Raw genomic sequence first — 26,340 nt, 5'->3', positions numbered from 1 at the left:
GTGTGTAGCTCGGAGGTAGTATGTATGTCCCTGGGTTCCATCCCCAGTACTGCAAAAGAAAAAAAGAAAAAGAAAAGAAAAGAAAAGGAAAGGAGACTTGAACTGAGTATGGTGGTGCGTGTTGTAATCCCAGTGCTTGGAAGGCTGAGACAGGAGAATTGCAGGTTTGAAGTCAGCCTAAGCAATTTAGCAAGCCTGTAAGCAACTCGGCAAGACCCTGTTTCAAAATAAAAAATAAAAAGTGGAGCTCTGAGGTAGAAGAATATCTGGGTTCAATCTCCATAACCGCCTTCCTCACACCAAAAAAAGAACACTTGGAAGCTTTGGCTGGATTTCCTGTCCGTGTTGGGGATAGCATTGGCAGGAGAGCTGGCAGGGGCAGGAGGCAACCCTTGAGGATTCGAACATGGGTTTGACAGTGCAACGGCCCTGGGTTCAAACCCAGGCCCCACACGAGCTGCTGAGTTGAGCAGATTTAATTCCCCTCTCTGTAAAATGGAACTCTCAACTATCGCTAGGATCTACTTCGTGGACTGTTGTCAGGATTAAATGAGTGAATTCACATGAAGCTCTTGCAAAATATCAGAAAATAGTAAGTACTCCACAGATGGTAGCTGTCGGGTTATTACTAGGGGTTTGTCACCATCAGGGAGACTGAGGAGTTGATTCCTTCCCTGACCACCTGCTATGAATGCCTACTAGAACACCAGGTCCTGGAGATACAATCTTTTCTTTTTCCCTCCCTCTCTTCCTCCCTCCTTTTTTTTCCTTCCTTCCTTTCTTCCCTTTCTCCTTCCTTCCTTCCTTCCTTCCCTCCTTCCTTCCTTCTTTCATACTGGGGATTAAACCCATGGGCATCCTCTGAGCTACATTCCCAGACCTATTAAATTAAATTAATCAATTAGTTAATTATTTTATGGTACTAAGGATTGAATTTAGGGGCATTCTACCACCACCAAGCTAACCCCTTAGCCCTATTCTATTTTTTTTTAATGTTAAAACAGGGTCTCTCTAAGTTTCTGAGAGCCTTGCTAAATTGGTGAGGTTGTCCTCAAATCTATGAGCCTCCTAACTCAGCCTCTCAAGTACTGAGATTACAGGCACGAGTCACTATACCTGGCTTATTTTGTTTTGGGTGTCACTAAATTGCTGAGGACCTTGCTAAGATGTGGAGGCTGAACTATACCTGTGATCCTCCTATCTCAGCCTCCCTAGTACTGGGATTACAGGTGTGTGCCACCATGTCTGGCAATCTATATAGTTATATTCAGCAAATATCACTAAATCTTTGGATAGGAATAAATGCTCTGAGTAAATGGTGCTGTCTAACTTGCAGTAATATTGGTCAGCATCTTAAAATCTTTCCCAAAGTTTCAACTGTTTACAGTTTTCTCCCCATGGGTAATTAATCATCATATGTAGAAAGTAGAAAGAGTTTGATTCACAAAACCTTTTTTATTATAAATTAATTTATTTTATTTTCTCCATAAACCTCAGGATATTTATTTTACATAGCTGAGTGTTTTTGTTTTTTTAATAATGTGATAATCAGGGAGGTAGAATACAATGCTCTAAATAGAGTAATATAGCCAGGCGTGGTGGCGCATGCTTGTAATCCCCACACTTGGGAAGCTGAGACAGGAGGATCGCACAGGTTTGGAGCCAGCCTCAGCTGGTTTAAGAGACCCTGTTTCCAAATAAAATATAAAATAGGTCTGGGAGTGTAGCCCGGAGGTAGAAGGCCCCTGGGTTCCATCCTCAATACCACTAAAAAAATAAAAATAAAAAAATAGAGTAATACATGGGTTTTGGTGCTCTTTAGTGGGAAAACATTCATCCATTCAACAAGTATTTGTCTGTTGAGTACCTGCAACATACCAGACATGTTTCTGAGCACTAAGAACAGAAGAGTAAGCAGCCGGGGGGGGGGGTGCAAACCCGTAATTCCAGGACTTAGGAGGCAGAGACAGGAGGATCTCAGGTTTGAGGTCAACCTCAGCAACTTAGGGAGACACTGTTTCAAAATAAAAAATATAAAAAGGGCTAGAGATGTAGCTCGGAGATAGAATGTCCCTGGGTTCAATTCCTAGCACTAAAAAAAGTAAACAAAACAGCAAGAATTTTGTAATATAAAACACTCTTGGGCTGGGGAAGTAGCTCAGTGGTAGATTACTTGCTTAGCATGTGCGAGGCCCTGTGTTCAATCCCTTATACTGTAAAGACAAAATAAGAAAACCCCGCTTTTTAAAAATTAATTATCCTATCTATCTATCATCTATCTATCTATCTATCTATATATATATATATGTAGTGCCTATGTTACTAATAAAAAGGCTTAAAACATATTTCATTGTGACAAAACATAGGTTCAAATTTGAATTTGCAGTTACATAATGCAGACATTCCGGTAAAATCATATAATGTAGAAATGAGTTTGCTAGTGAAAAGATTGTCAAATTATCTTTTATTAGGTAATTTTATAATTTTACAACAGCTGTTTGGGTATACAAACATATATACAATTTCCTAAACAAGTAAACAAGCAGTAGTTCAGTATATCTGGTTGAATTCATATTACTCAAAACCTTACCAACACATTTATTACAAACATCGGATTATTAAAAATGTATAAAAATTGTTGGGTGTGTGTATATAAACATTTTCAAGCTTGCTTTATAAAAGTGCAATTTCTATCCATGTGCTCATAGTGACTTTCAAAGGTAGTTCAAAGGGAGAAAAAAGAAGGTAGCCTGGCCTGTAATACAGCATTAATTAATATTGACTTACCCTGGGATTTCATGACAGATCCTTTGTTATCAAATATGGTGAAAATATTAAAAATTGACACTTCATTTCTATGAATAAAACATAGAAAATAAGACTTTATTTTTCCAGACTAACTCGGTACCATGAAAAACTGCATTCATTCTGCAGATATTACTGACACCCTGCATTATTTACTTTAAAAATATTTATGATGGTGAAAACACAAAAGGAAACCCGCAAGCCCTATTCTTCTCCCAATACATTCACTGAATGCAGATTTAAGTGAGCACACTTATTTGGATTGTGCCCTTTATTTGAGTACTTTCAAATGGCCACAATATAGACACATTTGTATTTTTAATTGGTACCAAAATTAAGATGAATGATCTATGCGAAACCAGCAGCCTGTACTTCTTGTAACAGTTGTCAAATGCAAAAAGGTTAAAAAAAAAAAAGCCCTGAGTTAGTATTTTTTGCCAAAGTAATGAAAAGGGTGATCTGAATCATTTTATAACTTATGAAATAGCTAAAACTGTCCAATATTTCTCTGTTTTACTTTCACTGAAGAGAGGTACAGCTTTTGTCTCATTAATCCAATTCAGATCATGTCTTAATACTCAATTTCATTTAAATCCTCAGCATATCCTGATGATTGTTGAGTTGTATCTTCCATTTCTGTCAGGAAAGACAAACAGACAATTAATTTTCTCTATTTTTATTAGATAAAAATTTAATTTGCATTCTTAGTATTTGAGATTATATTGCAAAATCTTTTTCAATCAAGCTTTTATAATTGGAAAAAAATGTTATTACCTGCACATGGTCCTGCCTGAAACTTAACATCATCAATGGCAATATCACTTCTTATTGATACTCCTCGAATGGCTTCAAAAACGATCTGAAAAATAACGAAGTTTGAATTTAGAAGTAGAATCATCCTGATAAAACGATGCTGCTCAGGGCAGACCCAGGCTTTATGGGTCTGGAAGCTTTGCTATTTCTTGAGTCCCCTTTAAGAAAAATGACACAGCCCGGCGTGGTGGTGCACGCTTGTAATCCCTGCACTCGGGAGGTGGAGACAGGAGGATCGCACAGGTTCGAAGCCAGCCTTGCTGGTTTAAGAGACCCTGTTTCCAAATAAAAATATAAAATAGGTCTGGGAGTGTAGCCCAGAGATAGAAGGGTTTCCAGGAACCCTAGTATCACACACAAAAAAAGGACACAAAATTATAAATTCAAATGTAGGTACTAGAGAACATTTGCTTGGAGTTTTGTGTGTGTGTGTGTGTGTGTGTGTGTGTGTGTGTGTGTGTGTGTGTTTATTCAAAGTAAAGTACGGGAGCCTTGGAGATTCCAGTCCCTTTCTTTTGATATCTCTTCATCTCTTTAGGCAATTCCCCAGAAAATGTTTGCCTAGAAATGCTTCTAAATGGTGACTTGGTTTCCTAACCCCATTTAGAACACCAAGCTTCCAGCATCTCCAGCACCCATAGTACTTAGGAGAGTGAGAGGCTCACTCAGGCTGTAGGCTCTCCACAAATCCACCTTGGTACTGATTCGAGGTGGAAAGATTTATTATGACTGATGATACACATGTATGAACAGAAGAGCATAATAATTAAATTTGCCAAAAGAAAATGGCTCATTTATCATGTTAAATACCATAATATCAAAAACACAGCCCAGGGAAAAGAAGGAATCAGTTTCATGTCTTTGGAGCTTGAGAAGAAAATAACGGATCAAATATTCTTGTTCTAGAAAAAATAGATGACCAGCTCTAAGGCTGCCCCAACAGTGGCTAATAAGCTGAATACGCCAAGGAGGTTTGTGGGTAATGAAAATTGTCCAGAGGATATATTTACTCATTTAATGAACAAATGACTTCCCTGTGGACTAGTTTATGATTTAAATTAAATGGAAAAGAAAGTCCTTAAACAAATTTCATTTAAATCTCCCCCAAATTATATAAGAATATAAACTAAGTAATGTGTTTATGAAATTATATTGAAATTAATGACTCACAAAAGCTTTAATGACAGTCATGTGGCAAAATAAAGATTAATAAAAATTCTAAGGACATAATTTGCAATGGTTAATTTTTAGGTGCCAACTTGACTGGGGTAAGAGATACCCAGATAGCTGGTAAAGCATTATTTCTGTGTATGTCTGTCAGGCTGATTCTAAAAGAGACTGGCATTTAAATCAGTAGACTAAGCAAGGAAAATCATGCCTCATCTAGTGTAGGTAGGTATCATCCAATCTGTTGAGGGACCAGATTAAAAAAAAAAAAGGCAGAGAAAAGGTGAATTCATTCTTCTGAAATTGGGATACCCATCTTCTCCTGTTCTTGGAAATCAGAAGCCCAGGCTCCTAGGCTTTCAGACTCTGAGAGTTACATCAGCAGCCACCAGTTGTCAAGCCTTTGGCTTCAGACAAAGCTTTACACCATTGACTTTCCTAGTTCTCAGGCCTTTGGACTTGAACTAAGCTATGCTTTTCTGGTTCTCCAGTTTGCAGGTGATGGGTTGAATTCTCAATCTCCTTAAATGCATCCCTTCTCATATGTCCATCCATCCATCATCCATCCATCCATCCATCCATCCATCCATCCATCCATCCATCCATTTTATTGGTTCTGTTTCTCTGGAGAACACTAATTAATATACAACCCTAAATAAAAACCTGAATAACTGGCAAGAAAAGGGAAAAATATCCTAACACATCTAGATAGGAGAACATATAATTGCAGTTAATACACATTCTAGTTTTCTGAACAACAATAAAGTCTATTTTTTGACATTTAAGTGTCCAATGGAAAGTATAATAGACAAGTTCTGATGGATTATATTCTCAATAACTTATGATTTAGCCAAACAATTGAGCTTATATAACTTTCTCCTTGGAATTTCCTTAATACTTTAGTGATGATCATTTTACAGCACGATGATTTCATTGTGGCACTTATAAATATGTGGGAATATCTCTTCTTTTTTTAGATTGATGATGAGATTCACCTGACTTTGTGCTTTAGGACTAACCAAATCTATCCAGTTGATGAACAAATATTTATTTATAGGATAAACACAACAAATATAGGGTTAAGTAAGTTATGTTCTTGGTTCCCAAACTGTGAGGCTGCGATACACAACTATGTTCACGGGGTGCTGTGGTATAGTTTGAAATTTTAAAGGAGACAGCAGTATTCAACATTTAACAGACAACGTGTGAACTACTAGTTCAAGGTTATTCAAACAGTATATTGATCTATATTCCTTTTGATAACATCTTAACTTTATAGAATGGGGTTTGGGGGAGTCATTGTAATTAAAGCAAGCACCATGTAAAAACCAGTGCAGAACATTCATTAAGGGGGCTGTAACCAACCTGTTTCCAGGGTTTGAGAAACTGCGCAATACTCAAAGGTAATTTGATAATAATTCTCATTACTATGCCATTAGTAAATAATTGTTGTCATTTAAAATTAGATAAAATATTTTTCTTTCAATTTAAATGCTATTTTTTTAAAATGGCTAATAAGTGTTGAGGACATACACACTAATTAGGTTATTTGGATGTAAGTACTTAATAAGTGGAATCATTAGGTATTTCTGGAGGCACCAGGGAAAATTATCAGGACTAAGAGAATCATGAACAAAACAATATGGAGAACTGGCTCTTAGCTGAATACCCAGCATGAAGGAATTTCTAATAAACGTTGGGCAGTCTAATTAACCAAATGGCTCATGTGAATATTTCAGCAAGGTGAGAATTTGATGAACACTTTCCTTCAATGACATAAAAATTTAAGAACCAAGGAGGAAAATGCCTGAAAGCAGCAAAGAATCATCAGAGTCCAAAGGAAATTGAATGATTTTGTGTTTTTGATCATGGTGAGACAGGTTCTGCTTAGCTCATTAATAAATCCCTTAGGTAGGGGCATGATTAAAATTCTGTCATTTGATGCATTTCTCCTACAAGGATAATCTGATGATTGGCGTGTCCTTGGGAAGCCACCCACATATTTTTCCTATAGGATCAGTCTCAAGAGGCAGCAATACTAGAAGTCTCTTAAAAACCATCCAAACCTGCCCACCTCCACTGATGATGTACATACTTACTTGCCTTGCCCTATTGCCTTCTCCAGACTCCAAATTCCTATCTACTGCTTACTTGACACCCACCCTTCCTCCCTCCCTCCTCCCTCCCTCCCTCCCTTCCTTCTTTCTTTCCTTTGTGCTGTGTATTGAACCCAGAGGCATTCTGCCTCTGAACTATACCTTCAGCCTTATTTATTTTTTTATTTGCAAACAGGGTCCCTTTAGATTGCTGAGTCTTGCTGAGTTGCTGAGGCTGGTCTTGAATCTGTGATCCTCCTGTCTCACCCTTCCAAGTACTGGGATTACGTGTGTGTGCCATCACACTTGCAGGGGAGTACTGGGGATTGAGCCCAGGGGTGTCCTACCTCTGGGCTATACTCCCAACCTTTTTTATTTTTTTATGTTGAGACAGGGTCTCACTAAATCGCAAATTTAGCAAATTGCAATTAGCAAATTGCAAATTGCTGAAGCTGGTCTCCAACCTGCAATCCTCATGTCTCAGTCTCCTAAATTCTGGGATTATAAGCACTCACCATCATGCCTGGCTGACATAAAGTTTCTAATATATAAAACACTTTCCATGTCCAAAACACCAACCAACCAAACAGCCAACAACCTGCCTTCCCTCCTGCACACACCACCCTTACTCCTCCGGAGGTGTTCTGCCTGTTCTATAAGTGGCATATCTACTCATTACAGTAGTTTCTCAGGTCAAAACCTTTGAAGTCATTTTGACTGCTTTCTTTGTCTCAAGCTCCACATTCAACCAAGGCCTATGGGCTTCGGTTGACATCTCAGCACTGCTCTCACGCTCAGCTCCCGGGCCTCTTGCCAGACTCCTCACTCCACTACAGTATAGTTTTTATGTAGGAGCTGGATGCAGTGATCATTTAAAAATACATATCAGATCCTATTATCCTAAAGCCTTCTGATGGTTTCCTACTGCTCTTGGAATGAATTCCAAACTCTTCAAGGTCTTTCATGTTTAACCCCAAACTTCTTTGGCTTTATCACCTGATTGAATTGGCTTCCTTCTCTTCTGTCTAAAATTAATATTATTCTAACGGGAAATCATAACTGTATGGCTTTGTAGGGTACAATGTGATGTTTTGATATGTATATACAATGTGGAAGGATTAAATCAAGTGGATTAATGTCCACTGCCTCCAGCACTTAATGATTTTCATGGTGAGACATTTAAAATGTGCTTTCTTAGTTATTTTTTATTTTTTATTTTTTGTGGTACTGGGGGTGGAACCCAGGGGCTTTTCTACCTCCGGGCTATACTCCCAGACCTATTTTATACTTTATTTGGAAATAGGGTCTCACTGAGTTGCTGAGAGCCTCACTCAGTAGCGGAGGCTGGCTTCAAAACTGTGGGATCCTCCTGTCTCAGCCTCCCAAGCACTGGGATTACAAGTGTGTGCCACTACGCCCGGATTTTCTTAGTTATTTTGAAATATGCAATACAATATTGACTACAGTCACCCTACTTTGACCAACAACTCCCCATCCCACATCCTCTGCTTCATGTAACCATCTTCTACTTTCTCCTTCTGTGAGTTAAACTAGACTTATTCTTATTGTCAGCTGATGTTACAATAGATATTTTTGGCTTATATTTTCTTCCTCTGTCCCACTAAATTATAAACTCTAAAAAAGTAAGAAATGTATATATTCTATTTATTGCTGAATCCTCAGCACCTAGAATATTAAATGGCTACCAAATATTCATTAAGATGAGGTATTTTAGTCGGGCATGGTGGCGCACACTTGTAATCCCTGCACTTGAGAGGCAGAGACAGGAGGATCACGCAAGTTCGAAGCCAGCCTTGCTGGCTTAAGAGACCCTGTTTCCAAATAAAAATATAAAAAATAGGTCTCCAGGAGTGTAGCCCGGAGGTAGAAGGGTTTCCAGGAACCCCACTACCCCCCCCCCAAAATGAGATATTTTGCCCTTAAACTACTGGAACATAGTCTGAATGCCTAATATAGATTTGAGAATATCAATTCTGCCATACAATATTAACTAGGGACCACAGAAATTTGGGGAAGAAATATGCATATGTATAAATACATAAAAATAATTTTGTGGAACTTGAGATTAAACCCAGGGACATTCTACCTCTGAGCTATACCTCCAATCTTTTTTATATTTTTATTTATTTATTTATTTATTTATTTATTTATTTATTTATTTATTTATTTATTTTTGGTGGTACTGGGGTTCCTGGAAGCCCTTCTACCTCCGGGCTACATTCCCAGACCTATTTTATACTTTTTATGTGGAAACAGGGTCTCTTAAGCCAGCGAGGCTGGCTTCGAACCAGCGTGATCCTCCTGTCTCCACCTCCCAAGCGCGGGGATTACAAGCGTGTGCCACCATGCCCCGGCTATATTTTTATTTTGAAACAGGGTTTAATTGCTGAGGTCTCATTAAGTTGCTGAGACTGGCCACGAACCCGTGATCCTCCTGTTTCAGCTTCCCAAGTAATGTGATTACAGGTGTGTTCTACCACACTTGGCAGAAGGAAATATGTTTTTAGAAATGGTGATAATATCTTTTTATAATTTGATACAATGAAGTTTACAAGATCCCCCTCACATATCATTTCATTTGACTCTTACTCTGATGATGTCGGCAAGCAGGAATTATTTTCCCATTTGCAAATGCCTAAATAATCTCACAGAAAATAAGATTTCTCCAAGATTACCCAGTGCTTGTGACCCTGAGGGAATGAGAGTATTTTGGAACTTGTGTGGTAGGAGGCGGTAGAGAAGAGTGGCTTACAGATGCAAACTTCAGTACCACGCAGATCTGGGCTTGAGTTTTCCCTCATCCACTTGTGGATATTTACTTTTCTCTATCTGTAAAATGGAGCCATAAGATCCATGGAAAGAAGTGTGTCTAGCTCTTAGCGTTGTAAATGCTTGGCTTGCAGAAGATGGCGAATCTGTGTGCGTATGAGTGTCTACATTTTACTAGACACTAGGGTGCTTTGGGACAACGAGTTGAGCCCAGCGCCCCTGCGGCCATTCGGGTTACCAAGGGAATTGCTAAGAACAGAGCACAACTCTTCCATTCTAAGCCAAATTGGAAGAGTGTGGAGTTTTCCTTCCAGATTGTAAGCTGAAAGGCTCCATGGTTGTTCTATACCCTTGGGTTAAAACACCCCAAGATGCTGCCCTAGATGATTCATTACTCATATTCAAACATAACTTCAGTGACCAGCTACCCAGCAAGTTTAGTACATGCAAATCCTGTACCTAACCTCGGAACTTAGAGCCTGGGAAATTGTTCTCCAGAATTCAAATCTGAGAGTACTTGTCTCAAAACTTGGGCTTTTAAAAGTATATCAGTGTTGAGTTAGGGGGTAGTTCTGTTGTAGAGCACTTGCCTGGGATGCATGAGGCCCTGGGTTTGATCCTCTGCATTGAAAAATAAATATCAATACGCAGGCACCATCTCCCAAAATTCAGATTCATTTAGTCCGGCATAGAAATTCTCTATTTTTTTTTGCATGCATTAGGATAACCTGAAGGGTATAAATAGATTTCAGGGGTCTCAGAAACCCCTGAGTTTCTAATTCAGTACTACTGAGATGGGGCCTGAGAATCTGCACTTCAGGTAAGTTTGCACATCAGGTATTGCTGATGCTGCTAATACCAGAACCCCGCTTTGAAAACCATTTGAAAGGTATAGAAGTATGAGTACCCAAGCAGCCTACCAAAATTGATCCATCATCTCTGAGTGATGATCGATTATGTTATTAAGTTCCTGTTCCAGCCACTTTCCTTCTGTAACAGACATTATATCATTATCAAAATTATTGGTGGGGCTGTTATTCCTCACTGAGTTTTTGGGTGGTTTACTCATGCTGAGCTAGTGGGCCCTTCCTGGCTAATGGCCCGTCTTCCCTGTCATTTACTCTTTAACAACCCAGCTCTCTGGATGGCACTGCATCCTGGCCCTCTGGGCTTCTGCAACCCTCTCCCTTCAGATCTGTTGATAATTATTTTTGGTGGTGGGGTGGTACAAGATAAAGCCCTTATTTTGGATACCTCTTTCCAGGAAGATTTGGGCTTAGACTAAGCAATCAGTGGCTAAAGCTGAGGAGTGCTGGTTCAGGGGGTTTTATCAATCAGAAGCAAAAATTAAGAAGGTGTGTGTGTGTGTGTGTGTGTGTGTGTGTGTGTGTGTGTGTGTGTGTGTGTGTGTGTGTTACTAGGGATTGAGCTCAGGGTCATTTTATCTCTGAGCTACATCCCCAACCCAACTGGAAGTCACACTCTAGAATTCTACAGAGCAATTTCAAGAATAGTCAGGGTGTCTGGTGTAGTGGCTCACACCTATAATTTCAGTACTTGGAAGCTGAGACAAGAGGATCATAGGGTTGAGGCCAGTCTCAGCAATTTAGCAAGGCCCTTAACAATTTAACAGAGCCTGTTTAAAAAAACAAAACAAAAAACCCCTAAAGGGCTGGGGGTGTAGCTTGGAGGTAGAATGCCCTTGCTTCAACCCCCAGTACAAAAACAGAAACAAAAACAAAACAAAAAATGGGGTGCTGGCCACAATGGCGTACACTTGTAATCCCAGTGCTTGGGAGGCTGAGACAGGAGTATCACAGGTTCAAGTCCAGCACATGGTAATGCTGAAAGATCCTATTTCTAAATGAAAAATAATAAGATACCTAGCTGAGAGGTAGAATGCCACTGGGTTCAATCCCTACTACCATAAAAAATGGGAAACAGAAACCAGTCAGAATTCTGAAAGTTATCTCCACAGAGCCATCTTGGGCTTGGCTTATGGCGGGCAGGTGAAGTTGGTGGCTGTCAGAGGTAGCTGCTGCTCTGTGGGCTAGATTGGTTGCTCAGTCCACCACTGGAAATAATTTTTGCAGTGCTGGGGATTTAACCCGGAAGCATTCTACCTCTGAGCTACACCTCCATCCCTATTTTTTAAATACTTATTTGGAACAGGCTGTCACTAAGTTGCAGAGAGCCGCACTTAGACTGAAAACCTGAGATCCTCCTGTCTCAGCCTCCCAAGTACAGGGATTACAAGCGTGTGCCACCATGCCCTCACCTATTACAGTTTAAAAGGTTTTTCCTGTTGCTGCCAAGATTCCCTTATAATTGAGATCCTCTAGGACTGAGGTCTTCTAATAGCACATGAGAGAATCTGGAGGGAGACCCAGGACCTGGGATCAAGACTCTAAGATTCATCCACAGCCATGCAGGGATGAACACGGGGCTTAAAAAAAACTTACTCTGGCGCATACACGCTCTTAAACAGGCTTAAAACAGAAGCCTTCACCTGGGTGTGGGGCCTGATGAGTAAAAGACGCAGCTGCAAGAACTAATGAGGCAATACCATGTGTAGAGGAGGGCAAGCCTTCATTTTGGAGACTTCAGGACATATGGAAATATACTTGACATTCACAATGTACCAGGACAAAAATAGATATGCTTTCATCATTGAATTGCAAAAAAAATCACTTTATGCATAAACACCCAAAGCTTTCTCTGTCTAATTTACGGCTTAAAGATTTAATCAATATGGAGGCTAATTATCTTTACTCTTAAACTCAACCTGCTTTTAACTATGACCCCGAGAAAGGACAAAGTAGGAAGAACACGAGCAGCGTCCCGCGCGTGGGCCTCGCTTGGACGTCTCTCCTTTGGCTCACCTGGTGCTGCTGTGCACAGCTGTACTCGATCAGCGCTCGCAGCCAGGAGATGCTCTGCTCGCCCCTCCTTCGCCATAAGAGGGAGTCTTCAAGGGCCTCTTCTCTTTTCAAATAGACACTCAGCAAGCCAGTCCCTGCTCCATACATGTGGTAGAAAAAGGCCAGGCAGTGTTTTCCCGGGACGCCTCGCAGCAGCCTGGACACGAGGTGTGCCTTCTGTCCAAACACCATGTGGGAGGCCTCGATGTACATGTAGTAGCCTTGAGAGGAATGCAAAGCAGGCGCGTTACAAAGGCACGGGTCGGGTCGTCCTGCCTTCCTTCATGGGTCCCAGAAACACAGATGACTGGACTTCACTACTATAAAAGCCAGGAATGGCTTTTATATTCTAGAGAATTATGTGTGACCCTTGGAGAATAGATATGCCACGGGAAATAGATCATAAAATGGTGTTCAAAAATGATTTATAATTCAGCGTAAATGACAGGAGGTAATTAATGTACCCACATTATGTCTCTGATGTGGTGATTATCACATCAGAATTTCTTTTACTAATTGATGGACACGATTCCAGAGCATCCAAGTGTTTCGGTTCCCCCCAAATCCGTCTGTTAAAACCCCAACCCTCCAGCTGATAGTACTAGGGTAAGGGTAGTACTAGGAGGTAAATAGCTTAAGAGGGTAATGTCCTTATGAATGGGATGAGTGCCCTTATAAGAGACCCCAGAGGCTAGGCACAGTGGCACCAAGTACTGTAATCCCAGTACTTGGGAGGCTGAGACAGGAGGAGGATCACAGATTTGAGGCCAACCTCAGTAATTTAGCAAGCTCCTTAGCAACTAAGCAAGACCCTGTTTCAAACTAAAATATGTTTTTAAAAGGGTTGAGGGTGTAACTCAGAGGTAGAATGCCCCTAGGTTCAATTCCCAGTAGAAAAAAAAAATGAGTAAGACTCCAGAGACTCCCACATCTCTTCTGCCATGTGGGGGTAGAATAGAGGGAAAAGATGACCATGTGTGGGGAAACAGGCCCTCTCCAAATTCAAATCTGCTAGCACCTTGATCTTGGACTTCCAACAGTGAAGAATAACTTTCTGCTGTTTGTAAGCTGTGCAGTCTTGCTTGGCCACGTTTTTCCCTATGTTTTTCCCGAATATGCCAACTCAGGGCCTTTGCCTGTGCTAATCTTGGCTCTTTCCCCAGATACTCTCAGATCTTTTTTTCTCTTTGGAGTCTTTGCTCAGATGTTACCTTTTTACTGGGCCTTCTCTGACTCTGCTATTTTGAATTGCAGTCTTCCACCCCTGGCATTCGTCATCACTAACAACCTTAATTGTTTTCCATAGTAAATAACTAACATACTGTATAATTTTTCATCTGTAATGTTTGTTTGTCTTCCTTCTCTAATGCACAAAAGCAGACACTTTTTTCTTGTTTAGTTCATTACCATGTCCTCAGGTCCTAGAATAGTGTTTAGAACTGGAACATAGTAGATACTCAATAAATACTTGTTGATGAATGCATTTTATTTCCCAGCCCAAGCCACTTGAATCAGTTCTAGAACACTTGGCTGCACCAACATCACCCCCAAAGTGAGGCTTTTAAAATAAAACATGCATTTGACTCGATGCTCCAAGTCAAAACTAGAGCAAATCCATGGCTTTTTTTGTTGTTGTTTTTTGTTTTTTGTTTTTGGTACTGGGGGTGGAACCCAGGGGCTTTCTACCTCTGGGCTATACTCCCAGACCTATTTTATACTTTATTTGGAAACAGGGTCTCACTGAGTTGCTGAGAGCCTCACTAAGTAGCTGAGGCTGGCTTCAAACCTGTGCGATCCTCCTGTCTCAGCCTCCCAAGCGCGGGGATTACAAGTGTGCGCCACCACACCCGGCTCAAATCCATGTCTTGATCAGATTAAAGACCTACCGAAGCTCATATTCTCAAAATAGTTCCACATTATGTGAGATTTTTTTTAAATGAAAACACATAATTCTTTCAATTCAAAACCTTCCATTCTTTCACTGGCAGGAAAATTGCTACACAAGAAGCACTGGGTTTTGCATATTCAGCAATGTAAAGAAACCCCATTGCATTCCCTTTAACATTTTATCACTTAAGCGAGTGTCAGTGTATAAAAACAGAGATGTAAATACAGATATGCAACTTACACATGCATGTCTGTGTCTTTATATATGTAATGAATGTGTGTGTGTGTGTGTTTGTGTGTGTATAATTCTAACAGAAGAGTATGTTTACTTGAATTTCATGAAGAACAAGGTCAAAGCATGAGGGCAATGATCATGTAATATCACCGCCCCCTGTACAAAGGAATCCCATGTAAGTTAGTGGCACAGTGCATGACACAAAGCCTTAACATGTTTGATTACGAAATACATTTTCTCCAAAAAATATTTTTTAAAGTAACAAGGAAAATAATCAATGAAAAATTGTTTGTGCATGGCTTTGGAACTCTCAAAAGGTCCACGTGGACCGGGCGTGGTGGCGCACGCTTTTAATCCCCGGGCTTGGGAGGTGGAGACAGAAGGATCGCGCAGGTTCGAAGCCAGCCTTGCTGGTTTAAGAGACCCTGTTTCCAAATAAAAATATAAAATAGGTGTAGGAGTGTAGCCCGGAGGTAGAAGGGTTTTCCAGAACCCCAGTATACCACCAAAAAAAAAAAAAAAAAAAAAAAAAAGGTCCACTTGACTTCTAGATAAAGAACCTTGGAGCAGAGCATGTTGGTGTATGCTTGTAATCCCAGTACAGGAGGATCCAGGTTTGCGGCCAGCCTCAGCTAATTAGTGAGGCTCTGCAATTTAGTGAGATCCTGTTTCAAAATAAAGAATAAAAATAGGGCTGAGGGTGTAGCTCAGAGGTAGAATGCCACTGGGTTCCATCCCCAGTACCACACATACACACAAAAAGAACCTTGGAAAGTCTCAACTAGCAGGGAAAAATTCCCTCTGAAAGTTACTGTCACTGAGACACTGGAGAGCAGAGGTATTTAAGCATGAAAAATAAAGTCTTTGCATGCTGAAGAGGAAGCAATTAATTCGTCATAAGTGACACATGACTCTAGGGTTGCCTTTTGTTTAGCAAGGAGAGTGGTCCACTCCCAGTGATGACAGGGTCTTGGGCAGGGCTATTCTGAGGTGCTGGAACAGAGGAAAACTCTCTCAGTCACCTCCAGGATCATTTGATTGACTTTTCTCTTTGTAGGTATGTACAATGTTCTAGTTTATACAGCCTTGAAAGAGAAAAGCATCACTCTGTGCAGGCTCTTGCAGGGAGGGAGGGCTCTAACCCAATGAGGATGGCCTGTGCAGCCTCTTGATCCCATCTCCTACTCTCTGGACCAAACCCACTTCCACAGCTGAAACTTCTGACATCTCCTCTGTTTTCAGTTCCTGTACCTCTGAATCTCAGGTGCCAAATGGAAGCTATGAGCTAAGGTTTCCAGATCCAGAGATGTTTGTGTTTAGTACCACACATATTTTATTTCTTAATTTTTATATATTTTTGTGATAATGGGAGATTGAATCCAGAGGCATTCTACCTCCGAGTTACACCCCCAGATTTTATTTCTTATTTGGGAACAAGGTTAGTTTAATGAGAGTCTTACTACTTGTAGAGGTTGTCCTCGAACCTGCCATCCTCCTCTCTCAGTCTGCCAAATTCTAGGTTCTAGAATGACAAGCCTCTGCCACCCTGCCTGCCTGATCCAAACAAAACGACAACAAAAAAAAATTTTGACTTTTTTTGGTCTTTTTGGCACTGGGGATCAAACCCAGGGTGCTGTGCTTGCAAAGCAAGCACTTTACCACTGAGCTACATTCCGGCCCTAGTACCATGAAATATGAAAGGAAATCTCCTGCACCATTTGACCTGTGTAACTGTGCTGCTTTTGGAAGGGAGGGGTCACATGCAGGAGGAGTGCCCTTCTGGGACACTGATACCAATCGGTTTTCTTGAATAGTCTTGACTTTGCAAATATCCTTCAGAATATAGTTTGTATTTTAAAGATACATATGTAAGACAGTACTGATTTGGAGCATTCTAGACCAACATCTATACCTAAAAATAATTTTAACAAACTTGTTAACTGATCAGAATTTGCCTCTCTGATGCACAAAAATTATTTCTCTAGATTATACTCCACCCTTTTTTTTTTTTTTTTTCAGTACTGGGGATTGAACCCAGGGCCATTCTACCCCAAACTATACTCCTGGCCTCACTTTTTATTCTTTAATTTTAAAACAAGATCTCACTAAGTTGCGGAGTGCCTCACTAAACAGCTGAAGATAGTCAGGAACCCATGATCCTCCCAAGTACTGGGCTTACAAGTGTGCACCACCATGCCTGGCTCTTTTTTTTTTTTCCTTTCTGACTTACATATGATACTAGAAAAGACCAGATAAGCCCCAATATGTCACCCTATGCAAGAGTCAACTCAAAATGGATCAAAGAATTGGAAATTACATTAGAAAGAGTTTGAAATTACTAGAGGAAGGCATAGGACCAACACTCCAACATATTGGCACTGGTAGAAACTTCCTCAATAAGACTCTCAGAGCTCAGGAAATTAAAACAAGAATTGATAAATGAGATGTTATTAAATTAAAAGGTAGCCGAGCATGGTGGTGCATGCTTGTAATCCCAGCATTTGGGAGGCTGAGACAGGAGGATCGTGATTTGCGGACAGCATCAGCTAGCTACTTAGTGAGGCCCTCCGCAACTTAGTGAGACCCCGTTTCAAAATAAAGAATCAAAAATAGGGCTGGGGGTGTAACTCAGAGGTAGAATGGCCCTGGGTTTCATTCCCATTACTGCAATAAAAAAAAGTTAAAAGGTTTCTGTGCAGCAAAGAAAACCATCAAGAGTAAAGAGAGAGCCCACAAAATAAGAGATCTTTGCCAGCGATTCCTCTTACAGAGGACTAATTCTAGAATATACAAAGTGCTTAAAAGACAAAACAGCCAGGTGTGATGGCACATGCTTGTAATCCCAGTACTTGCTAGGCTGAAACAGGAGAATAGCAGGTTCAAAGACATCCTTCAACAATTTAGTGAGGCTTTCAGCACCCTGTTTCCAAATAAGAAATAAAATTGGGCTGGGAGGGCCGGGCGTGGTGGCGCACACTTGTAATCCCCGCCCTTGGGAGGCTGAGACAGGAGGATCACACAGGTTCGAAGCCAGCCTCAGCTACTGAGTGAGGCTCTCAGCAACTCAATGAGACCCTGTTTCCAAATAAAATATAAAATGGGTCTGGGAGTATAACCTCGAGGTAGAAAGCCTCTGGGTTCCACCCCCAGTACCACCACAAAAAAAAAAAAAAAAAAAAAAAATTGGGCTGGGGGATGTAGCTTGGAGGTAGAATGCCTCTGGGTTCAACTCCCAGTACCAAAAAAAAAAAAAAAAAAAAAAAGGGCAATTGAACTAAATAGACACTTCACATAAAAAAGAGGAATATAAAAACCAATAAATGTATGAAAAAATGTTGGGCATCTTTAATGATCAGAAAGATATAAACCAAAACCACACTGAGATTTCACATAACCCCAATTAGACCGACAGTCATCAAGAAATCAACAGTAAATGCTGGTGAAGACATGGGGAAATGGGAACTTTTATACACTGCTGGTGGGATTACAAACACAGCCACTATGGAGATCAGTGTGGCAATTCCTCAGAAAACTGAGAATGGATCCACCCTATGATTCGGCAATACCACTCCTGGGTATTTTTCCAAAGGGACAGAAATCAGAATATTATAATGGTACATACAGTTTAGCAGCAGTTTACAGCAGCCCAATTTACCATAGCCAAATTATGGAGAGTCTAGGTGTCCATTAACAGATGAATAGATTATAAGATTATGGGATATCCACTCAGTGGAATTCTACTCAGCAATGAAAAACAAAATGACATCATTTGTAGGAGAGTATATGGACCTGTAGAACACGATGCTAAGTGAGATTAGCCAGTCACAGAAAGTGAAAGGCCGTATGTGTTCTCTCATACCCAGAAGCTAGAGAGTGATCGGGATATTAGAGGACTTTAAAGGAGAAGGAACCCCAGCGGAGCCCGGGAGGTGGTCTAGGGAGGGTGGAGGAGAGAAAGAACTAGTAAGAAAACACTTCTACTGAAATCACCAGTGCAGATCATGTGTGGGGAAGGGGTAGGAGCGGGAGGGAGCGGGGAAACTCACCAGGTGCCATGTGCACGTATGTCCCCATCACTCTGAACTGCTTTACGATGTGAGACTACAATGTACCAATAAAAGTCTATCAAAAAGAGAAGACCAAGGCCGGGCGTGGTGGCGCACGCTTGTAATCCCCGCGCTTGGGAGGCGGAGACAGGAGGATCGCGTAGGTTCGAAGCCAGCCGTGCTGGTGTAAGAGACCCTGTTTCAAAAATATAAAATAGGACTGGGAGTGTAGCCCGGAGGAAGAAGGGCTCCCAGGAACCCCAGTACCACCAAAAAAAAAAAAAAAAAAAAAAAGAAAAGACCAGAGCTTCACAGAGGGCCGGTCTGCCTTGCATGGAAAGCCCTGCGTACCCACAGTTTTTACCCCATTACAGCTTCAAGCACTGTCTGTCTCAGCAAACAAAAGCTCTGGATGGGAGCCCGGAGACCCCAGCCTAGACGCTTTGGAGCAGCTCACGTGTTCCTGTACTTAGAGGATTCCAGTCTGTGGAAGGGATTATTAACTGGAGAAAACAGATTACTTTCTCTCTGTGGGTCATTGTTTAACATTCAAGATGGGGGTTCCAGTGCATGTACAGGGAGATCAGGGTCCCATCTGTTCTTTGCACAGCAACTGCGATGTGTTGGGACGCACAGACACACGCTCTATCCTTAATCCTGAGCTTGGAAGCAGCTGTTGCTCCAGGCCCATAGTCTCTTCACAGTCTGGGAGGGAGCCCCAGGGCCCGTGTGAAGAGACCGAGTGGAATGAACAACTAGCTGCTTTCAGTAAGCTGGAAGAGAGCTCCAATAATCAAGGAGAAAAGACATGGGCACTTTGGGAAGCACAACGGCTAAAGATGTCCCTCCAACATCACTCCTTACTTTTAAAGGATTTTAAAAACTTGTCAAAAAAGCCAGGCGTGGTGGCGCATGCTTGTAATCCCTGCGCTTGGGAAGCTGAGACAGGAGGATTGCACAGGAGGATTGCACAGGAGGATTGCACAGTGAGGCTCTCAGCAACTTAGTGAGACCCTGTTTCCAAATAAATATAAAATAGGTCTGGGAGTACAGCCTGGAGGTAGAAAGTCCCTGGTTATACCCCCAGTGCCACCCCCCCAAAAAAATAATAATAAATAAAAACTTGTCAAAAATAAGGAGTTATATTTCTGAGCATGCTAACTCAGGCTTGTAATACTTGGGAGACTGAGACAAGAGGATCGCAGGTTTGAGGCTAGCCTCACCAACTTAGTGAAACCCTTAGCAACTTAGAATCCTGCTTCAAAATAAAAAATAGAAGCCGGTTGTGGTGGCACACGCTTGTAATCCCCGCGCTGGGGAGGCTGAGACAGGAGGATCGCGCAGGTTCCAAGCCAGCCTCAGCTACTTAGTGAGGCTTTCAGCAACTTAGTGAGACCCTGTTTCCAAATAAAATATAAAAAAGGTCTAGGAGTATAGCCCAGAGGTAGAAAGCCTCTGGGTTCCACCCCCAGTACCACCAAAATAAAAAATAAAAATAAAAAATAGAAAGGGCTGGAGGTGTAGTTCGGAGGTAAAACGCCCCTGGGTTCAATGTCTCCAATACCAAAATTAAAATATTAATAATAACATAAGCACGAAGTCATTGTATCTGGTTATAGAGTTTCAGTTTAGGAAAATAAAAAAATATTTAGAGGCTAATGATAGTTGCAGAACCACTGAACTGTATATTTAAAAATGGTTAAAATGTTAAGTTTTTATGTTACGTATATTTCACCCCAGTTAAAGAAAAAGTTTAAAAAAGTAAAAAAAAAAAAAAAAAAAAAAAAGAAGACAAGGGTTTGAAATACACTGTTACGGTTTGGGAAACTGTCCTCAGGGATCTTTGTTAGACCCCTGGGAATAATTTCCCAAAAAATCCCCAAAGAAACAAAAAAAAAAAAAACAGAAAAAGAGGAAAAGATAGAAATACAGGACATAGAAATACAGCCCCATGGGGGTGACTGGAAATGAATACTTGGGACTCAGCCTTTTATACCATGCCTTCCATCTTGTTCATGTAATCCTGACGTAGTGAACTGTTCCTGTAAGGTACCTCCCTCAGCAAGGTTTGGCGAGGTGTCTTCTTTCATGAAGGGCAAGGTCAAACCCTGCCCCACCCTCCCTAGATCATCATGTAGATCTGTCTTTAGATAAAGGCCTAGTTCTCTCTTAAGATCTGTCTTTAGATAAAGGACTAGTTCTCCTCTCCTATTGACTTGTTAATTACTTTTAACTATGTTAATTTACATTGGAATAGTTGCCTGCTTTTACATTGGAATAGTTGCCTGCTTTTAGGCAGAAACCAAGTCCTTGCACAGATTTGCCCCTCACCCAATTTTTGAAATATATTAATAACCAGAGCTTTCTCCAATCTTCCTAGGCCATTCCCAATACTAGTACATACACCACCGCTACATTTCAGCCACATAAAAACACATTAAATACATAGTTTTTATTTTCTTTTGTCTCATGGCACATTTTTAGGAATTTCACGCTGGTATTTTAATGTATTACTGGTATTTCATGTAAGAAGGGAAGGTTTTTGGAAATGAAGCAGATTCTTATATTCACTTAGTAGCATGTTAAAAGAGAATTTAATTTCCAGAAATAAGGAGGATTTATCAAAACACTGAACCGGACCACTCTTTTTCTGTAACTGTTAAAATGAGGCAGAGCTGCTTTTCTGGGAGGTGGCGGGAGGGGAAGGAGGGCTGGGTGACAGTGGAGGGAATCCCAACAATTGAAGTCCTGTTCTCATTAGACTGGAGAGTTATCTGTTGGTTTATTTATTCTATTATCAGTTGCTACATAATCATTGTAAACTCTGGGTCAACTAAAAACAAATATTTACAAAGAATTCTGAAGGCCTAGCATTCATATAAATATGAGTAAGATTGCAATGCCCAAGAAAACCTTGGGAAATTTGTTGAAACTTGCCTTCTTAGTCCTGAAAATAAGTGGCATTAATGTTAGGAAACTTTCTGATTTTGTAGGAGAGAGTTACTCAGGTAGAAGGACGCAGGAAATGGCTAGACAAATCCTGCGAAGTTTTTTCCACCTGGATGCAAGTCGCTAGCCATGGTCACAAATGCATTTATTTGTTTATTTAGCACTGGGGATTAAATCCAGGAGCTTTCTACCTCAGAGGTACGCCTCCAACCCCCCCCCCTTTTTTTTTTTGGTGGTACTGGGGTTCCTGGAAGCCCTTCTTCCTCCGGGCTACACTCCCAGACCTATTTTATATTTTTGAAACAGGGTCTCTTACGCCAGCACGGCTGGCTTCGAACCTGCGCGGTCCTCCTGTCTCCGCCTCCCAAGCACGGGGATTACAAGCGTGCGCCATCACGCCCAGCAAACCCTCCAACCCCTTTAACTTATGATTCGGGAACTGGGTCTTACTAAATTGCTGAGGGCTTTGCCAAGTTGCTGAGTTTGGCCTTGAACCTGTGATCTTCCTGTCTCAGCCTCCCAAGTACTAGGATTATAGGTGCCTGCCATCATTCTCAAGCTGCCTTTACTTTTTGTGTGTGTGTATGGGTCTGGGGATGGAACCCAGCGGTGTTTGACCTCTGAGCTACACCCCCTGCCCTATTTTTTATTCTTTATTTTGAAACAGGGTCTCACTAAATTGCAGAGGGCCTCGCTAAGTAGCTGAGGCTGGCCGAGAACCGTGATTCTTCAGTCTCAGCCTCCTGAATGCTGGGATTACAAGTGTGCGCCACCACACCCAGCTTTGCCTTTACTTTTTAATTGTAGTCAAATGGTGGGGCTAAAGTTCGTATCTGTTGTTATTGTACTAGAACAACTTGTTAAATATGTTTTTCCAAAGCTACAGTCATGCAAATACCACTTTCAGGGTATTTATATTTTAATAATAAGTATATTATTGTTCATTTAATATTTTAAGTAGATTCTATTTTATTGGTTAAATATATCTGTTCAAACAGGAAACTTCATATTAGCATTAAAATAGAAAACTAGCAATAAATGTGTATATAAACAGTTTGATATATTGGTTATGTTTTTCTTACACATGGGTATTACTGCTAAATTTTTTTTTATGTGTGTGTGTGTGTGTGTGTGTGTGTGTGTGTGTGTGTGTGTGGTCCTGAGGTTACTGGAAGCCCTTCTACCTCTGGGCTACACTTCCAGACCCATTTTTTAATTTTTATTTGGAAACAGGGTCTCTTCAGCCAGCGAGGCTGGCTTCGAACCTGCGCCTCCCAAGTGCGGGGATTACAAGTGTGCACCACCATGCCCGGCTTACTGCTAAAATTTATAAAAATCTTAAGTTTATCATGTGGATTACTTGGTGGTAGATTTGAATCAATTAGCTTATTTTATTGTACCAGGAATTGAACCCAGGGGCATTCTACCCCTAAGCTGCATCTCTCGTCCTTTTTATATTTTTACCTTGAGGTGGTAAATGTAAATAATTGGTTTAAGTTTTTTTATCAAGACTTTTGGTTTCATTTTTTTTGGGTAGTACTAGGGATTGAACCCAGGGGTTTTCTACCTCTGAGCTACACCCCTAGCCTTATTTTTTATTACTTATTTTGAAATAGGGTTTCACTAAGTTGCAGAGGGCCTCACTAAATAGCTAAGGCTGGCCTCAAACCTGCGATTCTCCTGTTTCAGCCTCCCAATTACTGGGATTACAAGTGTGCACCACCATGCCCAGCAAGCCTTTTGATTTCTACTAAGTGATTTTACTAGTAAAATTTTACAGATGCACAAATGATAAAACAAAGAGTCCCGCAAAGTATTACAGAAACATTAGATTTTACATTAAGAATGAATAATTGTAAAAATAATAATACCATTAATTTCAGCAGAGCTTATAATTATTAAATCTTTTCACAAATATCTCAATTAATCGCCACAGCGATTCTGAGGCGGGGCTTTGGTTGTTATCACTGTTTTTTTTTTGTGTGTGTGTGTGTGGGTCTGGGGATGGAACCCAGGGGTATTCGACCTCCGAGCTACACCCTCTGCCCAATTTTTTATTCTTTATTTTGAAACCGGGTCTCACTTAGTCGCGGAGGTAGCTGAGGCTGTCCGCGAACCGCGATCCTCAGGTCTCAGCCTCCCAAATGCTGGGATCACAAGCATGCACCACCACGCCCGGCTGTTATCACTGTTTTACGTATGAGGAAATAGACTCGGAGCTGTTATGTAACGGCGTCTGGGTCCTGCGGACAGCAAGGAGCAGAGGCAGCTGTTTATTGGTTGTCTTCTCACAGACTCTACCATGCTGCACCCTAGCATTTGGAAAGGTTTTTATTGCATCCTCCCTTAGGAAGCCTGGAAAACTATAGCCACCTTGGAATCGCTTATATCAATGATGCATTGATTGTGATAGACACACAGTGATCTGACATATTTACAGCGTGGCTCTTCTAAACTGCTTCTACCTAATAGATCTCTGTTGAGCTTCCACGTAGCAAGGACCTGAGGGACCAACATCCCAGAGGAGACAAGGCCAGTATACGGAGCTCAGTGTTCACAAGCTGCTGTGAGGCGTTTCGTGGTTGAACTTAGAGGCTGAGTTAAGAACAGGTGCCGAGTAACAGAGAAGCCGACCCATCTCACTAGGTGAGAAGACAGCAATTTGAGTGGAGGGCTGCCACGGCCAGGGCTCGAAAAGCTGGTTTTTGAGAAAAGAGAGGGACAGAAAAGGTAGCTCATCATTTGGCATCTTAATTAGAGGCATTTACCAAAAACAAAAAAAAATTTTTTTGGTACCAGGGATTGAACCCAAGGGCATTCTATCTCCAAGCTTCATCCTTCACTTTTTTATATTTTTATCTTGAAACTGGGCCTAAGTTGCTTAAGGTCTCATTAAGTTGCTGAGGCTGGCCTCGAACCTGTCATTCTCCTGTCTCAGCCTCCAAAGAACTGGGATTACAGGTGTGTGCCAACACACCTGGCTGCATTTACTAAATTCTTAACTGGCAGAAAGCAAAAGGGAAGAAGTCAAATGTAAAACAGTTTTCAGCCATCTCACCAGCTAAAGAGGCAAAAATGGAAATGTAGGACATATTAGAGAGGAAAGCTCCTAAGTAAGGTCCAGAGTATATTTTTGGAGAATATACATGGGGTGTAGGGAGATCAAAGATAGATCCAGCAAAATAGAACCGCAACCCTGGCTTCTAGTTGTCTGTTTGAGAATAGATTGAGTCCTCTCTGGAAGAGAGGTTCTATAACTTTATTCACAATGTCTAGTATTCAAAAAAACTTTTACCAGAGATTTTAAGAAACAAGCATAGGACAAATGGACAAACCTATGTGCTAAGTAGGTGACCCACATGCGAGTTATCACACAGATTTTAAAATAACTACGACTAGCAATACTTAAGCCAGGGATGGTGGCACACACCTGTAATAGCAAGACTATCAGCAACCTAAGGAGACTCTGTTTTAAATAAAAAATTTAAAAGGCTGAGGGTATAGCTTGAAGATAGAATGCTCCTGGGTTCAATCGCCAGTTGTACCCCCACACAAATAATATCAGTATTTAATAATATGTTCATGGGACTGGAATGTAGCTCAGTGGTAGAGTGCTTGACTAACATGTGTAAGGCCCTGGATTCAATTACAGCATGTGTATAGATGTATATGTGTGTATATGTGTATATATGTGTGTATATATATATATATGTGTGTGTATATGTGTGTGTATATATGTGTGTATATTCAAGAAATGATATATATGTATACGTGTATATATATATATATATATTCAAGACAATAAATGGCAAGATGGAGCATTTCACTAAAGAACTTTATTAAAACCAAAGGAGGGTAGTGTTTGTTTTAGAAAAATGACTGCCTCTTGCTAAGACAGTGACTTTTCACTTGCCCTAATTCCACTCCCCTCCTTTTTTTTTTTTTTTTTTACTGTGATAGTCTGGAAAATCAAGCTCTCTCCAGCTAACAGTAGCCAAGCAGCCATTGGGCAGGCAGGACAGGAGTGGCATTTCCCTAAAGCTCTATTTCTAGATAACTGGCATTCTTTGACCTGTTTGGCAGTTAACTGAAGAGCTCCATTCCCAGGGCTGGTCTTTATTTAACCTGAGATGATGTATTGATTCTGACAGACACACAATAACCTGACATATTTTCAGCGTTCCTTTCCTGAGCTTTTCTTTTTATTTAAAGGACATATGTTGGCTGACCATCAGATGCAGCTGTCTGTATAAGGACAGCTTTGTATGGCTCTCTCTTTCCTTTTCCTCCTGTCTGTGTTCTTCCAAGTGCAGACTGACAGGCTTTAAGGATGAAGTAAAAGATGGAATGACTTGGATGCAACTTGATCGATGTCTTATCCTGGGCGCCAGCCAAGTGCCTGTTGCCTCCTGTCTGCGAGGCTGCGGCTTCTCCAGTCATCCCTGGCATAGGCCTCTGCAGAACCACTCAGCAGAAAGAGTCAGGAGTCAGTGATTAAAGGACTTGCACATCTCTGGCCAGTGTGGGATGGGAGCCTGTGGACAAACACTTCTCCTTTTCTCCCAAACACCCACAGGATGAAGCTGCCAGTGGGCATAGTCATGGCCAAGCCAATGATACATCTTTGTATC

The 26,340-nt window shown here is 41.0% G+C and overlaps 1 protein-coding gene across 1 annotated transcript in view; it reads right to left on the bottom strand.

The window, feature by feature from the left end:
• Positions 1–3,376: 3,376 nt before the first annotated feature.
• MAMDC2 (MAM domain containing 2) overlaps positions 3,377–26,340 on the bottom strand; it is a gene marked incomplete at both ends in the record, with an annotated part of 178,369 nt that continues 155,405 nt past the window's right edge. Inside the window, 3 exons of the mRNA XM_080708749.1 lie at positions 3,377–3,441; positions 3,580–3,664; positions 12,554–12,813. Of these exons, the coding sequence (XP_080564875.1) occupies positions 3,377–3,441; positions 3,580–3,664; positions 12,554–12,813 (410 nt within the window). The remainder of the gene's footprint in view (positions 3,442–3,579; positions 3,665–12,553; positions 12,814–26,340) is intronic.

The sequence above is a fragment of the Muscardinus avellanarius genome (genome assembly GCF_963383645.1).
Source record: "Muscardinus avellanarius genome assembly, chromosome: 13".
In the NCBI taxonomy this organism is placed as follows: Eukaryota; Metazoa; Chordata; class Mammalia; order Rodentia; family Gliridae; genus Muscardinus; species Muscardinus avellanarius.
The sequence above is the reverse complement of the archived record's forward strand: the minus strand, read 5'-3'. Positions and strand labels throughout refer to the sequence as shown.